Below are 16,120 nucleotides of genomic sequence, written 5' to 3'. Positions count from 1 at the left end.
CTTTTTGGACTTATTCGATTTATTTTATGCTTCTTTTCTAACATAGGATGTTCAGCTCCAACTGCTTCCGTTCAGGCAACAAATGAAAACAACCCATTTCGATCACTTTAAAAATCAATTTGGTTGAGGAAAGAAAAAATATTTTGAAAAAATGGAGCATTTACTCCAAGGCCAGCTTTGAGTTTTCGCGTCGCAAAAGCTGAACCTGCCAGTCTTCCAGTCGATACAAAGTTGTTATTAATTCCCAAATTAAACAATATCTTTCATATCACGTGTCTGTTCCGTTCAATGCCACCATTTTGATTCTAACACAGTGGTGGTTTTACTTATCCTAATCAATAAATGTTTTTATAAATAATTTGGATTTTGCTATATAAAGCCACCACCGTGTTTTGCTGTCTTCATTCAACATGCTCCCATCCTTCAATAATCATCTAGCATCAGTTCTCCAAAACCTCTTAAGCGTCTTTGATGGCTTTGGCCTGACCGGACGTCTTGAGCGTGTTTTGCCGGGCGGCCGACGAGGTGCTGCTGGATTTCTTCTCCATGGATTTGAAAGTAGCACTGCTGCTGCTGCTACTTGTGGTAGTGGTGGTGATTTTCTTCTGCACCGTCTGGTAAGTCTTGGTCCTGTGAAGCACCTCCGTGGCGTCCATGTTGACACCTTGTTGGATCTTCTCGCTGGTCTCCACTTGTTCGGACGTATGTTGTTGTTGTTCTTGTTGCTGCTGCTCTTCCATCCTCTGCTGGTAGTGAAACTGTAACATAACAAAGGTTGGTAGGAATCCATTTGTGTGTTCCTCCACAGATTCGGTCTCACCATTATCATTCGCTGGTACTTGGCGATGGCCTCATCCGTGGTCACGCCCTCAGCCAGGCCCAGCTCAGCAGCCCGGCGAGCGAGCTCCACCTTATGGGAACCGGGCGGGGTCCAGCCCGCTCCCCTCATTCGATTCAAGTCCGACTTGTAGTTCACCTGCAACGCCCGTCACAACGGCATCTCAAGCTTCCAGCAAAATGCTCCGAACCGAGAACATCACGCCTTACGTCGCTCTGCAGCTTGTAGGCCTGCTTGGCGTGTTTGACGTTGAGCTGCTCCGAGTCACACGTGTAGTCGTGGAGCTTGCTTCGGTACGTCAGGTCGCTGGCTTGAGCCTGGCTCTTCTTGGCCAGCAGGAACTCAGGCTGGTCGGCGTGGATCTTGTAGTTGGAGCGTTCCTCCTTGGACTGCCGCTTGTACTCCAGGTTGCTCTGGAGCTTGCTGGCCGCCAGCTGGTGCATCATTTTCGGATCGTCCTCCACGCAGCGCAGCCCCACCTGCTGGCCCTTCTCGCGCAAGTGAGAATCCTTGTAGAGCACCTAGGCCAGGACCAAATCATCATGAGTGATATTTTTATTTACTATCTTGTTCCGTGAAGACTTTTGGGAGCTTTTTTTCCAAAACACTCACATCACTAGCAATTTCTCTGGAGGCCTTTGCAGTTTGGAAGGGGATGGCGTCCAGCCTTAAGTCGTAGCCCAGCATCTTCATCTGCTCCCCGGAGGCCTTGTATACTTTCTGCACCAGAGAGGAAACTTACTGTAACTGAACTTCTCGTATGTTGCAGGTTCTTCGTGGATCTTACGTCGCTAATGTGCTGGGCGTTCATCCTGGCTCGGACAAAGTCGGGATCATCTGGATGTAAGGTGTACTTGTTCATGTCGTCGTTCCGGCCAGATTTGTACAACCTCTGGATGGGGAAGCAGAATGGTGTGTCTGAAGGTGACTACCGATAATTTTGTTTTTGTTACCTCGCTGCACTGTTGGTAGCTGGTCTTGGCGTGGACCATATCTGGGGAGTCGGTCACCGAGGTGAACCTGAAGCTGTCCGGCAGTTGGCGGTATCGCTTCTGCGTGGCGAAATAACGCATGAGTTGTATCTGTGTCTGCTCCTTGACATCATCCAGGTTTGTGCCTTGCTGTTCTTTATGAACTCGAAAGTGCTCACTTACATCACTAACAAGCTTCCCAGCCTTCTTAGCCGACTCCAGCTGCGGTGCCCCCACTCCATCCCACGCCACGCCCTTCATGAAGTTCAGGTCCGACTTGTACAGTGTCTAGACAGGAAGCAATTATGAGTTTTTCCATTCTCTGGTTCTCAGTGGCTTGGCCTCACCTCACTCTGCAGGTCGTAGGCCTTCTTGGCCCACTTGACCTTCATGTCGTCAGGAAGCACGGTGTACTCGTGAAGCCTCTTCCTGTAGTCCTGCTCGCTGGCCAGAGCTTGAGCGTTCTTGGCCGTGACTAAGTGGACCATGTCAGGGGTCAGGTGGTAGTGTCCGCTGGCCGTCAAGGCGTCCTTGCGGTACTCCTGATCGCTGGCCAGACGGTTGGCCTGCATGTAGTGCAGCAGGTACGTATCGTCCGAAACGCTCTGTGCGCCGATGTGCTTTCCTTTTTCCATCAGGTGGTTGTGTTTATATTTGTACTGCCGAGAAGAAGATACAAATTGACTGTCGTTGACTTGAAACCGCACGTTTATGTTTGTAATCATCTCACATCACTGGCAATGCCCGTGGAGCTCTTGGCTGCCTGGAACGGGATGTCCTGCATGGTCAGCTTGTAGCCCTGAGCCCTCAGATTGTGCCAGGAGTCTCTGTATCGGATCTGGAGAAACCATTGGGTGTAAAACGTCCACCTGTGAACATCCAAGGGTCTGGTCTTACCTCACTAAAGTTAGCCGCGTTGATCTTAGCTTGAGTGATCTCCGGTCTCTCTGCCGTGATGGTGTAGCTGTGCTGGTCGCTCACTCCTTTCTCTTTGTACAGACGCTAGGAGAGATGCTAGCTCAGTGAGGGTCACATTGAGGGAAAATAATCACTCACCTCATTTGTGATCAGTCCACTGAATTTGGCGTGGACCATGTCAGGGGAGTCTGCCACGGAGGTGTGCCTGAAGTTGTATGGATGCTGGCGATATTTTCTCTGAGGCAGGAGAAATTTTGAAATGTTTTTAGGGAGTTCGGAAGATTGGTAGGTAGTCGAACTAATGAGTCTTACATCACTGATGAGGTCTGTAGCTTTCCTGGAGCCTTCAATTTGCAGGGCCCCAGTTGCGATCCATGCGGCACCCCGCAGGTAATTGAGGTCAGATCGGTAGATCCTCTGCAACAGAAGATAAAAGCGTTCCATAGCTTTTGTGTCGTCCAAGTGTCGAGTGTGCCAACCTTACCTCGCTCTGCAGAGCGTACGCCTTCTTAGCCGCCTGGACCTTCATGTCGTCCGGCAGAGACGTGTACTCGTGTAAGAAGAGCCTGTAGTCCTGGTCGCTAGCCAAAGACTGGGCCTTCTTGGCGTGGGTCACCTCCATCATATCCATCGGCAGGTGGTGCTTGTAACGCTGGCTGGCAGACTCCTTCTTGTACGTGATCTGGAAATGAAAATGTGTTTTTAACGAGGTAGATATCAGAGAAACGAGACAAAGCACCTACGTCGCTTTGCAGCTTGTTAGCGTGAACGGAGTGAGATATGTTGATGTCGTCGTGCATCCCTTTCAGTCCAATCATCTTCCCTTTGGTCTTCTCAAATTCTTCTTTGTATTTTTGCTATAATGACACAAATATTTAATTCCATTTTTGAGGATTTTGATGTTCAACTCGCCCTCATCTACTCACATCGCTGAGGATGTCAGCTGACGCTTTAGCCGATTGGAACGGAAGAGCATCCAGACGCAGTTTATATCCTCCATCACGTAGTTTAGTCCAAGATTCCTTGTAACGACTCTGTTGTGGAACAGTTGGAACATGTCGGATCGAGCCGGAATGGATTTCCTTTTTCCCGTCTTTACCTCACTCAGGTTCAAGGCGTTGATCTTGGCCTGCACAAACTCAGGGAGCTCCTCGTTGAGGGTGTAGATATGCTTCATGTTTTCTCCTTTCTCTCTGTACAACCTCTGTAAAAAAAAAAAACGTTAGTGATCACGACATCTCCGGTGATGTCATAAGTACTCACGTCAATGGCCAGTTTGTTGCTGAGTTTGGCCTGAACCATCTCTGGTGTGTCTTCAACACTTGTGAACTTCAGGTCGCTCACATTCTGCCGATATTTTTTCTCGCTCAGAACCTCTCCGGCTTTTTTGGCCTGCTGGGCATCCAAAGACTTGGAGGCCTCCCAGCTAACACCCCTCATCCAGTTCAGATCGGAACGATACAGTTTCTAAAAACACACATACTTGTGATTCTCCAAAACGGTGGACGGGACAATAACGTGAGTTTCCACGGGACTTACGTCGCTCTGCAGTCCGTAGGCTTTCTTTGCCCAGGCCACGTTGATGTCACTTGGCAAGGTGGTGTACTCGTGGAGGTATGTTCTGTAGTTGTAGTCTGCTGCCAAGTCTTGGGCCTTCTTGGCCTGGCTGATGTTCAGCATGTCCAGAGAAACACTGGAGGGGAGATAGATCTACAGGTTCTAGCATTGCACTTTGGAAATATTTAGCTATTGATGACTTAGTAGGAAGTTGATGGACTCACTTGAATTGAGTCTTGGTGTCTTCATAGTTCTTCCTGTAGTCTCGACCACTCTGGAGTTTGGTGGCCAAAGCCGAGTGAGCCATCTGAGAGTCGTCGCTGACCGATTTGATTCCGATCACCTTGCCTTTCGTTTTCTCATATTGCTCTTTGTATTTGACCTACAACATGGACAGGTTTTGGTCCTGGTCCTGACGTAAGTTCTGAATGTGTCAAAACTCACATCACTGGCCAAGTCCCTCTTAGCTCTGGCGGTGAGAATGGAAAGTGCGTCCAGTCGGAGCTCGAAACCTTTTTCTCGCTGTTTCTCCCATTGACTTTTGTAGACTTTCTAAGAAGAGGCAGCGAGATGAACGTTAAGATCTGCAGATTTTTAATTCGATTTGTGGTAGTCAACTCACCGCGCTGAGAAGATCAGCGTTCGCCTTTGCTTGTCTGAAAAGCGGCTCATCCTTGCTCATGGTGTACTGATGGATCATCTGCTCCGTGTTTGCTTTGTACGTCAGCTAATAAGAACAATTTAATTAAGCAAGGTTGAGCTTCACCAACACCACAATGACCTTACATCGCTCTGAAGTTCCTGGCTCTTCTTGGCATGTTGGATGGATAGATTGTCCGCCACTTGGGTGAACTTGATGCGATCCACCTTCTGCCGATATTTATTCTGCAAAACATGCCAATAACAATATGTCACCTCATCCAGAGTTTGTTGTACCATTAAACACATGATGGAGAACTGACGTCACTGAGAAGATCTCCAGCTTTCTTGGCCTGGGTGATGTTGAGGCAACCGTCAGTCTCCCAGCTCACTCCTTTCATCCAGTTCAAGTCTGAGCGGTACTGGTTCTGATGAACATAAGAGAAAAAGAAACGGTGGTTTCAAAGATCTCATGTTTGTCTATGGACCACAATTGTATTCTCACCTCACTCTGCAGGGAATAGGCCTTCTTGGCTTGCTGGACCTTCATGTCATCAGCCATGACGGTGTAGTCGTGCAACCTGGTTCGATATTCCAGATCGCTGGCCAGAGCTTGAGCCTTTTTGGCGTGACTTAGGTTGACCATGTCCATGTTCAGTCTGTAGCGGCTTTGGTTCTCCTTGGAGTCCTTCTTGTATGCAATCTGTAGGAGAAGCATTAGTGTGAGGGAATTCCTAAAGAGTCACGTGAGTCGGGTTCCTCGGGCTGACTTACGTCGTTGTGCATCTTGGCCACCTGAAGCGAATGTAAAGTCTTGGAGTCGCTCACGTTGACGCCCACGGCCAGTTCCTTGTTCTTCAGATAGTTCTCTTTATATTTAAGCTAAGAAACATCACATTCGTCGTGACTTGTCATATATTACAAATAATTTTGTGGCTTTTCTCACATCGCTGGCGAGGTCTCGAGAAGCCTTCGCCGCCTTGACGCTGAGGTCGTCCACGCCGATGTCACACGCTTTGGATTTTGTCTTCTCCCAGGCTTCTTTGTATTTAATCTGGATTGAGAGTGGTGTGAAGTATCACCAAAAAAACCAGGATCTACCTGAAAATTGGATGCCTACTTACATCACTGCACAAAACTGCATTGTCTTTGGCCTGTTTAATTTGAGGCAGGTCCTCGTGAAGCGTGTAGAGATGCTTGGTCTTCTCGTAGTCTGCTTTATAATTCAGCTGAGAAGAAAAAAAGCATTTCAGTGCTCTCCAAACGTCAAGATCATGCATCCCACTCACATTGCTGATAAGTTGAGCGTTTTTCCTCGCCAGGAGGATCTCGGGCGTGTCCGCCACTGGGCTGTACTTGACTTGGTCAATGTGTTGCCTGTAGTTCTTCTGCGGAGGTGGAACCAAAACAGAACTGAGTGAGTCCCTCAATGACTCATTGAGCTCAGGAATCAGATCTCACGTCTTTAAGTGGGTCCAGCTTCCGTTGGCAGCGGTAGCCCGGTGTCAACGTGGCTTGGTAGGTGTACTCGGTTTGATCTTGATCGTGACCTTGCTTGTATGAAATCTGGGTGACATCAGAGAGCACGTGATTTACTCCAACCTGGAATTTGATGGTCAATAAATGCTTACATCACTGGCCAGCGTCCGGGCTTTCATGGCGTGCATGGTCCTCTTGTCGATTCCCGAGCCTTCGTAGTGGCCCTTCATATCGATGTACTTCTCTTTGTATTTGTTCTTGTACACACAAAAAAAAAATTTGATTATCATCACAGTGAATTTAGAATTTCTAGAAACTTACATCACTGGTGAACTTGGCCACTTTGGCAGCATTTTGAAATTGGGGTGTCTTGCAAAAATCGATGCTGTGACCTTTGCTGTTCTCCAAGTCTTTTCTGTACTCGACCTATTGGGCAATAGACGCCAAAATGTTCACTGTTCAGAATAGAGTCAAAGGTCGCGTGGTGACATCATCGGAGTCATCCGCCGCGGCATGTCAGGGATGCTAAATATTTTCTGCTGACCTCACTGACAAGCTTGTTGATCTTCCGGGCGTTCATCAAGGCCAGGTTGTCTTCCGAGGTCAGGTTGTGGTAATGCGACGCGCCCTTCATTTTATTTAAATCTTTTCTGTATTTCAACTGTAAGACAAGGTGAAGGAAAGTGATTTTTTTACAATCAGCACCCTGATCGGTTTCAACTGGCTTTAAATTGAGCTTTGAAGAATCCAAATTCCAGCTCCAACCAAAACAAAAAACTTTTATACTTACATCACTTGCATTTTCTTGAGCCTTCTTAGCCAGGTGATAGCCGGGCGTGATCATGGCGGGGAAGCTTCCTTTGCCCCGTTGCTGCTCGTATTCTTCGGTGTAGGCGATCTACAGAAAGATTAAATATGCAATTCCTTAGTTTGGATTGTGGTCTTTCCACAGAACTGTCACAAAGTCAAAAAAATGAGCAACCTGGCTGAAGTTCTCAGCATTCTCTCTGGCGAAGGCCATTTCCGCAGCCGCCGCTTCGGCGCTGGCTTTGCCCTTTATCTCCTGCTCGTATACGTGACGATACTTTATCTGCCGCCAAGCACAGAGGAATCAATTAACTTTGGGAAAAGTACCCAAAAGTTCAGATACTGATAGTTACTTACGTTGCTGGCTTGCTCGGAAGCCTTTTTTGACATTTTATATCCAGGTGTGAGATGTGCGGGGAAGCTGCCTTTGCCTTTGTGCTGCTCGTACTCCTCCGTGTAGGCGTACTGCAAAAAAAAAAAAAAAAGATAATATATCGGCCTCGTGTATTCATTTTGGTTCAATGACTCACATCACTGACTATCTGCCCTTGTTTCTTAGCCAGGAGCACCTCCGGGGGGTCCACAAAGGCTGTGTATTTCGAAATTCTCTCCTCGTGGCCTTTCTTGTATTCAAGCTGTTCGGGACAAAGCAGCAAAATCTCAAAATGGCCACTTAATGATATATCAAGGCGTTCCCTTACGTTGCTTGCAAGGGTGTTGGCGTTTTTGGCCGTTTGGTATCCTGGTGTGATCAAGGCAGGGAAGCTGCCTTTACCTTTGGTCTGCTCGTATTCCTCCAGGAACTTGACCTATCATCGAGAATACTTTTAAAAAATCATTTCGCCAACTCATGTTGCGAAAAGGCAACTCACGTCACTGATGTTTGTCTGAGCTTGCGACATGGTCACCATCTCCTGGTTGTACCAAGTCTGTTGCTGGGAGAACTCAGACTGAGACTTGAAGGACTGTTTGGATGCAAGATGTATTCAAAAGTAATCAGACTTGGGGTGGAAAAGATCTTGTTTTTCGGAGCATTGAGGGCGACAATTTTGAGTTGAGTATAACCAATGAAGTGTTAACTGGAAGTCCTTTTTTTTGGCTCTGCTTTGGAGCTCACCTGACCGGCCATCTGACTGGCTAGACGAGCCCTCTCCAGCTCCATGGACTTCATGTCATAGTGGAAGGTAGACATAAAACGTTCGCCATCCTCGCGATACTTCAGCTACAAATGCATATAGACGTCAAAACGTTAAGCCAAGACCAGCAGAAGTTTGCACAAGCGCAACACTGGACATGTGCCTACTCTAATAGCAGTTCTAAAATATGATTTGAAGTTATCAGATGATCTGCTTTAAGGACTTATGCAGTGTGAAATCAGAGAACATTTGCACCAATGATGCGAGATTATCCGTGGAGTCCCACAGGGTTCCGTATTAGGTCCTCTCCTGTTTTTAGTACAGTGTAATATTTATGGAGAAAAAGTGCATCATGGTGTAAAGGTCTCTGTAGATTTCAGCCATAAACATTTTAGTCTCAGCCAATGAAAAGAAAACTAGGTTGGGCCATGCGAGCAAAAGCAAGATTTGATCACAAGTCAATGATCAGATCAGATATCATCATGTGTGAAGACCTCAGTCTGTCTGGATGCATCTATCAGTAGCTTATGAGCTTGCAAGCCTGCTGCTAATATAAGCCTGGAGTCCCGCGTGGACTTTGAGACAAAATCCAACAGGTGGAGAAGAGGAAGCGATGCCGGGATCTTTTTTGCAGTTTAATTTTAGCCGGCTGAGGCATAAAGCTGCTCGGCACCGAAATAACCTGAGGCGCACTCTCCATTCCATGAGGCTACCGTCATTGTAGCTCACAGCCTTTCCGGGAAAAGGTGGGCTTTTTAAAACGAAAAAAAGGAAGTAACCTGACCACCAAATTTCTGCTTTTGCGGTTAAATCTGGGCACAACTGCCCGAGGGAAACATAGCTGTGTCATGTTCCAAATCCTTTACAAAGACAGTAGGTTGTATCCTCAAGCCACTATGACATCATCTCACCTCACTGCTGGCCTTGCTTTGCTTTTTGGCGGTGATGTTGATGGGCGCCTCGTACACGCTGGTGAAGGTGTTATTCCTCGGGTTATGTCTGTAGCCGAGAAATACACACCTTTGGACTCTTTGTGCAAAAAAAAAGAAATAATAGGAGAAAATACTCACACTGAGCAGTAAGGCCTCTTCTTATGGCTGACAAAATTATTGGCCGTCAGCACCATTTTGCAGATGTCGCAGTGAAAACATGCTTTGTGCCAATTCTGCCCAAAAAAAAAAAAAAAGATTAGTTCATCATGTATTCAACAATGTCTAATTTGCCAAATTAAAGTATCAGCTTTAATTAGTGTCACATTTAATGAAAGCAAAACAATCGAGGCTTGCTTGTAATACCTGATCAATGCAGTTGATCTTCTCCGCCGGGTACACCACAAAACCGCACCTCGCACAAGATTGCATTTTGAATCCTCTCTCTTCACCTCCTTCTCAAAAATAAAAACTTCAGTCGACTAACGGGCAATCCCTCGCTTGTGTTTCTCCCCCGGTGGTAAACTTAGTTCTGAGACTGCGCCACTGCGGTCTCCTACTTGACACCGTGTCCCATGATGGACCACCCCTCCCGTGGTGTTGTCACAAAGCATGCCAGACCACTGGTGGACACCGCTGTCTATCTTCAGGACATGTCAATGTAGGTGTGTAATGATCCCTGGGTGGACAATTAGGTCAACCTCGTTATGACACATAGTGAGTGACACACGTTGAACAATATAGCTATAGATAGACGATGGATCAACTTTAAAGCTTATGTGTCTTGCTTGATTTATATGATGTTCAATCTGAAGTATTTTTTGAAGGCCTTATTTACCTCTGTTTATTTTTCTTGGTGTTTTTATGGATGTATATTGCACAATTAAACTGAAGATGCTAAAGGGATTGGCTTGGAATTATTTTTGTACTTTTGAGCTGCATTTGCTTTAATATACGTTCACTTCTGTCGACTAATAAAAGGTAAAAAAATAAAATTAAAATACATTTTAATTCAATTCTGTTTTATTTATATGACAAAAGTTGTGTTTGGCACTTTACACGAAGTAGGTCTAAATTTTATTTTTTGTTGTTTTCATCACAATTACAGCCATATTAAATGTTGTTTGTTAAAAGTATTTTTGTTTTGTGTGTTGTAGTGAACTATTATGCTTTTCATAAACATGTTTATTTTGTATCTTTTATTATACTATACCAGTCTAGTGCTGGTCTGTACCTTTCCAATATGGCTGCCGCGCGCACGCACAATGACACGGAAGTAGCGTACGTAACGTGACGCCGTGACGTATGACGTCGTGACGTATGACGTGACGTTCCTTGAACATTCCCCCGTAAACTTGACAGAAGAACTTCCAGGTGTTGTTTTTGAGGAAGTAAAAAGTATTGCTGGTGAACAAACAACTTTTTTTTGTGCTCATACCACTATAACGGCACAATGTGAGTTTTCACGAGCGTACACTACACTCCTTTATACATTCGCGTTTAAAAGTCACGTATCGTTACTGAAATAGCCGAATTGGAATTAGCACTGGATGCTAGTAATTAGCCGGTGATATAAAAAATGGAAACACAGGTGAAAGTTTCGTGAAATGATGCTAACAGGTTGTTAACAGATGGCTGAAGCGACTCAACTTGGAGATTTAGAAGATGACGAAATGTCGGCGGACACAACAGATGCCAAACCTGACCGCAAGGGGCGGTTTTTACTCTTTAGGTAAGTCCTTTAAGTACTTTTTTTGGTGTGTGACCTTGGAGCCACTGACAACCCTGGTCAAATTCATGAAATATCAAGCAGCCCAAAGTGTTTTTTAAAATGGATGTGGTGCAATAAATAAATATGCCTCCAAAGCGAGCGCTATCCCCGTTGACCCCAAGTGTGGTCACGGCGGCGTGAGGTCCGAGGGGCCCTGGGGTGTTGAATAGGCCTTTAGAAAGCGCTGGTGCATTGGCGAAGTTGCTGACTCAGGGAGGAGGTCACCACGCGCCACCCCCCCTTTCCGGCGGCACCCCCCCTTCGAGCCGTGGCGGCCCAGTCAGGTTGCTCATCCAGCGCAGAGAGCATGTCAGCATCCTAGCACTCACTCAGCCCCCCCAACAATCAGCTGGAGGAACAAACTCTTTTGCAGATGCAGAGTGGCGTAGCGCTCAATGACGAACCCAGGTAAGTCGAGCCCACGTGATCCTCGAGCTCTTCACCGCCGCGCCCCGTCCTGTCCTGCCCACCGCCGCTCTTTGCTGCCCACCCTCGATTGTTTGCTACGGCGCGTTGGCACAATTTGAAGCTGGGAGGGGGGGTACGGCGTCAAATCACACGTTTAATAGAATACGAACAGGCCTTTTGTTGACCCTCGTGGCCAGGCCCTTCTGGAACACGCCGCCCATCTGGATGGATCGGCCAAAGAATGCCAACATGGCAGCCGCCGCAGAATAGCCACAAAGATGTTTTCCTCTCGCTCTAGCCGCCGCTAATCTCCGCATTCTTAATCTGCCGCTTCTACCTCCAGTTTGAATTTGACTCTTTGAAATGCGTACAAATCGGACTCGAGGTTAGGTTGGATTACAGCGACCCAATTTGGCCATCACGTTAATGCCTGGAAAGCATATGTACTTTTTGGTCTCTGAGTAAGTACTTGGTTTTGTGTTGTGTGACAATTACTCTGTTGAAATTACGCACAAATTGTTATTTTTAAGTATTTATTTTAAGTCAATTAATCCCATATTAATTCTTGTGCGTCTGTATTTAGCAAGAAGAATAAGGATGGCCAGACGCGGGAGCAGGACTACTCTTCTGAAAGCCATTACAGAATTGTCTCACCAACATTCCAGTATAAGATGAGCCACCGGCGAGTGGGCAAGTGCATCATCATCAACAACAAAAACTTTGAAGAAAGGACAGGTGTGAAAGCAATCGATATATATTTTGGAAAGATGAGACTTCTGAGCATCCGCGTTTCCCCGACAGGGATGAATGTACGCAACGGGACAGACCGCGACGCCGGCGAGCTGTTCAAGTGCTTCAAGAGTCTGGGCTTCAACGTCTTCATCTACAACGATCAGACCTGCGAGAAGATGGAGCGTCTCCTCAGAGAGGGTGAGGACTGACAATTTCAGGATGGACTTTTATGATAAAATTCAAATGTTAGCTTCAGAGGAAGACCACAGCGACAGCTCGTGTTTCGCCTGCATCCTGCTGAGCCACGGCGAAGAGGGCATGATCTACGGCACGGACGGCGCCATGCCCATCAAGACCATGACCTCGCTCTTCAGGGGGGACATGTGCAAAAGTCTGGTGGGGAAGCCCAAGCTCTTCTTTATCCAGGTAGGAGACGTGTCAGCGGAAGACATACGGAAGACTGAGTCATCGTCGGCTTTGCATCACCAGGCTTGTCGGGGTTCCGAATTCGATGACGGCATCCAGACGGATTCGGGTCCGCCCAACGACACCCTGGAGACGGACGCCAACCCGAGACATAAGATCCCGGTGGAGGCCGATTTCCTCTTTGCCTACTCCACGGTCCCGGGTGAGCCACTTTAGGAGACCGCCTGCTGTCCTGGGTTTTGTTCTAACGTCAAAAGAAATTGCGGGCAGGGTACTACTCCTGGAGGAACCCCGGGCGCGGCTCCTGGTTCGTGCAGGCGCTGTGCAACGTCCTCAACGAGTTCGGCAAGCAGCTGGAGATCATGCAGATCCTGACCCGCGTCAACTACATGGTGGCCACCAGCTTCGAGTCCTGGTCCGAGGACCCGCGCTTCAGCGAGAAGAAGCAGATCCCCTGCGTGGTCTCCATGCTGACCAAGGAGCTTTATTTCAATTGACGACGGCGGGGACGGACCGAGCCGTCCGAGAAGCATTCAGGGATGATTCCGGCCCCGGCGGGAACAAGCGCTGCACTTTGGATAGGGCCCGAAACGGAATCTTTTTATAGTGGCACTCCACTTTCTGTTTTTTTTTTTTTCCTTTTCCTCCTCTCTTCTTCAGGTTTTTCTTCACAACAGTGGCGTCACGTTTGATGGGATCTTTGTCAGCAGGCATTGTGAGATATGCATGTTCTTCTACTACCACTTCACTTTTGTTCCCGCACTTGTCGCTGCCATTTCCTTGTCCGAATAGGTGCCGTCTCGTCATTTTCACTCGCAACAAGTTCGGACCGTAGAGACAAAAACCGTAACTTTGAGTTGAAACTAACATCCTCAGGTTCATTCATGTCCCGTAAAGCGTTGAAAAAAATTTTTCATTTCTATCGCAATATGGGACAAAAGTTTGTCTGTGTGCTTGTGTCCATCACAGAGGCAGCTATTGACGATGACAAGTGTCAACCTCACGGTACCCTTTCTCCGTGTCGCCGCACTCATTCTCACACGTTGTCCGTGTTTTTTTTTAATTTTTAAATCGGTCTTTGAACAATTTGAACGCACCGATGCCGAGCAATGACAAACGTTTGAAAACCCAAAACCGAGTATCGATCCCTGGGATCTCTGATCCTAACCCAAACTGTGCAGAAAGGAGTGTTTGCGCCACTATTATGTTTTTTTTCCCCCCCCCCATCATTATTTAGGGGTTCCATTTTAAATGCTTTCTGGTGTTAAATGCTGTTGTCCTCACTAAATTTATTTGAAAAGCTTTAGATGCATGCATGAAGTAAAAAACACCAAATCATCTGAACCAGTGTTAAAAAAAACACACATCCAAACAGAAGAATGCTTATGTAAAATTTTTAAACATGAATTTCTTGTGTTATGAGCTGAGTGGTTTGTAGCAACGCATACAACCTACTGTACCCAACCACACATTTTGTTAACTAATTGGTTGTTTCTTGTACATAAAAGAAATGTGTGTAAAATAAACATTTACACATTTTATATCGAATCATTGCCCACTTTATTTCTTGGAACTAACATGAAAATGTGTATGTATTTATAATCGGAGTATTTGAATTTTATTTTTGCGCCATCCATCCATCCATCCATCCATCCATCCATCCATCCATCCATCCATCCATCCATTCATCCACCCATCCATCCATCTATCATAATAATAAATATACAGACATGATATTATATTATATATTGGGTAAATAAATAAATAAAATTATTTAACTATAATATATAAATATATAATTATTATTTTAATTTTTTTATATTATCATACATAATTTATAATATATATAGTGTATAATATGATATAATATAATACATAATATAATATAATATAATATAATATAATATAATATAATATAATATAATATAATATAATATAATATAATACAATATAATATATAATATAATTAATATAATATAATTTAAATTAATAAATTAACATTGGCCATGCTGCAGGGCAAAAATACACATCCACGTAAAGCACTTCACTGGACTTTGGAACCATGTGAATTAACGCTGAATTGACGTTTGCAATTGTACTGTCGCCCTCTGGCGGATTTGGTATGAAGTACATGCTTAAACCATTATGATAAATGCACTTTGGAACATGTGAATTAACGCTGAATTGACGTTTGCAATTGTACTGTCGCCCTCTGGCGGATTTGGTATGAAGTACATGCTTAAACCATTATGATAAATGCACTTTGGAACATGTGAATTAACGCTGAATTGACGTTTGCAATTGTACTGTCGCCCTCTGGCGGATTTGGTATGAAGTACATGCTTAAACCATTATAATAAATACACAGACACATTATATTATATTATATTATATCATATTATATTGTATTATATTATATATATTATATTATATTATATTATATTATATTATATTATATTATATTATATTATATTAATAGAATATAATAATATTTTAAAAGTTTAAATTCTAAACCCTAGTTTGAAACCCTCACTCTAGTATGTAGTATAATACATATTATATATATATATATATATATATATATATATATATATATAATAGATAGATAGATAGATTATATTATATTAATAGAATATAATAACATTTTAAAAGTTTAAATTTTAAACCCTAGTTTGAAACTCTAACTCTAGTATGTAGTATAATATAATATAATATAATATAATATAATATAATATAATATAATATAATATAATATAATATAATATAATATAATATCGTGTCTGTGTATTTATTATAATAGTTTAAGCATGTACTTCATACCAAATCCGCCAGAGGGCGACAGTACAATTGCAAACGTCAATTCAGCGTTAATTCACATGTTTCCAAAGTGCATTTATCATAATGGTTTAAGCATGTACTTCATACCAAATCCGCCAGAGGGCGACAGTACAATTGCAAACGTCAATTCAGCGTTAATTCACATGGTTCCAAAGTCCAGTGCAGTGCGTTACGTGGATGTGTATTTTTCCCCTGCAGCATGGCCAATATGTATTGTATTATATTATATTATATTATATTGTATTATATTATATTATATTATATTATATTATATTATATTATATTATATTATATTATATTATATTATATTATATTATATTATATTATATTACATTATATTATATTATATTATATTATATTATATTATATTATATTATATTATATCGTGTCTGTGTACTTATTATAATAGTTTAAGCATGTACTTCATACCAAATCCGCCAGAGGGCGACAGTACAATTGCAAATGTCATTTCAGCGTTAATTCACCTGGTTCCAAAGTGCATTTATCATAATGGTTTAAGCATGTACTTCATACCAAATCCGCGAGGGGGCGACAGTACAATTGCAAACGTCAATTCAGCGTTAATTCACATGGTTCCAAAGTCCAGTGCAGTGCTTTACGTGGATGTGTATTTTTGCCCTGCAGCATGGCCAATATGTATTATATTATAT

At 44.1% G+C, this 16,120-nt stretch overlaps 2 protein-coding genes across 4 annotated transcripts; one reads left to right on the top strand and one right to left on the bottom strand.

The window, feature by feature from the left end:
• Position 1: 1 nt before the first annotated feature.
• On the bottom strand, positions 2–9,905 carry nrap (nebulin-related anchoring protein). Of its 2 annotated transcripts, XM_088360950.1 has the most exons (42): positions 9,641–9,905; positions 9,416–9,510; positions 9,257–9,344; positions 8,327–8,431; positions 8,082–8,174; positions 7,911–8,018; positions 7,740–7,844; positions 7,567–7,674; positions 7,385–7,492; positions 7,193–7,300; positions 6,947–7,063; positions 6,724–6,828; positions 6,555–6,659; positions 6,385–6,489; positions 6,213–6,311; positions 6,048–6,152; positions 5,870–5,977; positions 5,698–5,805; positions 5,429–5,626; positions 5,247–5,351; positions 5,071–5,169; positions 4,907–5,011; positions 4,729–4,836; positions 4,509–4,666; positions 4,267–4,420; positions 3,991–4,194; positions 3,827–3,931; positions 3,654–3,761; positions 3,471–3,584; positions 3,212–3,409; positions 3,040–3,144; positions 2,866–2,964; positions 2,707–2,811; positions 2,540–2,647; positions 2,157–2,468; positions 1,993–2,097; positions 1,792–1,890; positions 1,626–1,730; positions 1,451–1,558; positions 1,048–1,359; positions 821–976; positions 2–758 (listed from the first exon to the last, which is right to left on the bottom strand). In XM_088360950.1, exons 1-42 carry the CDS (start codon positions 9,704–9,706, stop codon positions 459–461), a joined length of 5,406 nt encoding a protein of 1,801 aa, XP_088217076.1. In that variant the 5' UTR covers positions 9,707–9,905; the 3' UTR covers positions 2–458. The 2 variants fall into 2 exon arrangements, with proteins under 2 accessions (XP_088217076.1, XP_088217077.1); XM_088360951.1 differs by lacking the exon at positions 8,327–8,431 and having other exon boundaries at positions 9,641–9,904.
• A 685-nt stretch (positions 9,906–10,590) lies between these two features.
• On the top strand, positions 10,591–14,152 carry casp7 (caspase 7, apoptosis-related cysteine peptidase). Of its 2 annotated transcripts, none has more exons than XM_088360262.1 (7): positions 10,591–10,729; positions 10,906–11,006; positions 12,037–12,188; positions 12,255–12,383; positions 12,436–12,611; positions 12,675–12,813; positions 12,882–14,152. In XM_088360262.1, the coding sequence occupies exons 2-7, from the start codon at positions 10,906–10,908 to the stop codon at positions 13,106–13,108; spliced, it is 924 nt and encodes a 307-aa protein (XP_088216388.1). In that variant the 5' UTR covers positions 10,591–10,729; the 3' UTR covers positions 13,109–14,152. The 2 variants fall into 2 exon arrangements, with proteins under 2 accessions (XP_088216388.1, XP_088216389.1); XM_088360263.1 differs by having other exon boundaries at positions 10,895–11,006.
• Positions 14,153–16,120: the final 1,968 nt, after the last annotated feature.

The sequence above is a fragment of the Syngnathus floridae genome, chromosome 18 (assembly GCF_059516105.1).
Source record: "Syngnathus floridae isolate MCC-2025c chromosome 18, RoL_Sflo_1.0, whole genome shotgun sequence".
Classification (NCBI taxonomy): Eukaryota; Metazoa; Chordata; class Actinopteri; order Syngnathiformes; family Syngnathidae; genus Syngnathus; species Syngnathus floridae.
The sequence above is the reverse complement of the archived record's forward strand: the minus strand, read 5'-3'. Positions and strand labels throughout refer to the sequence as shown.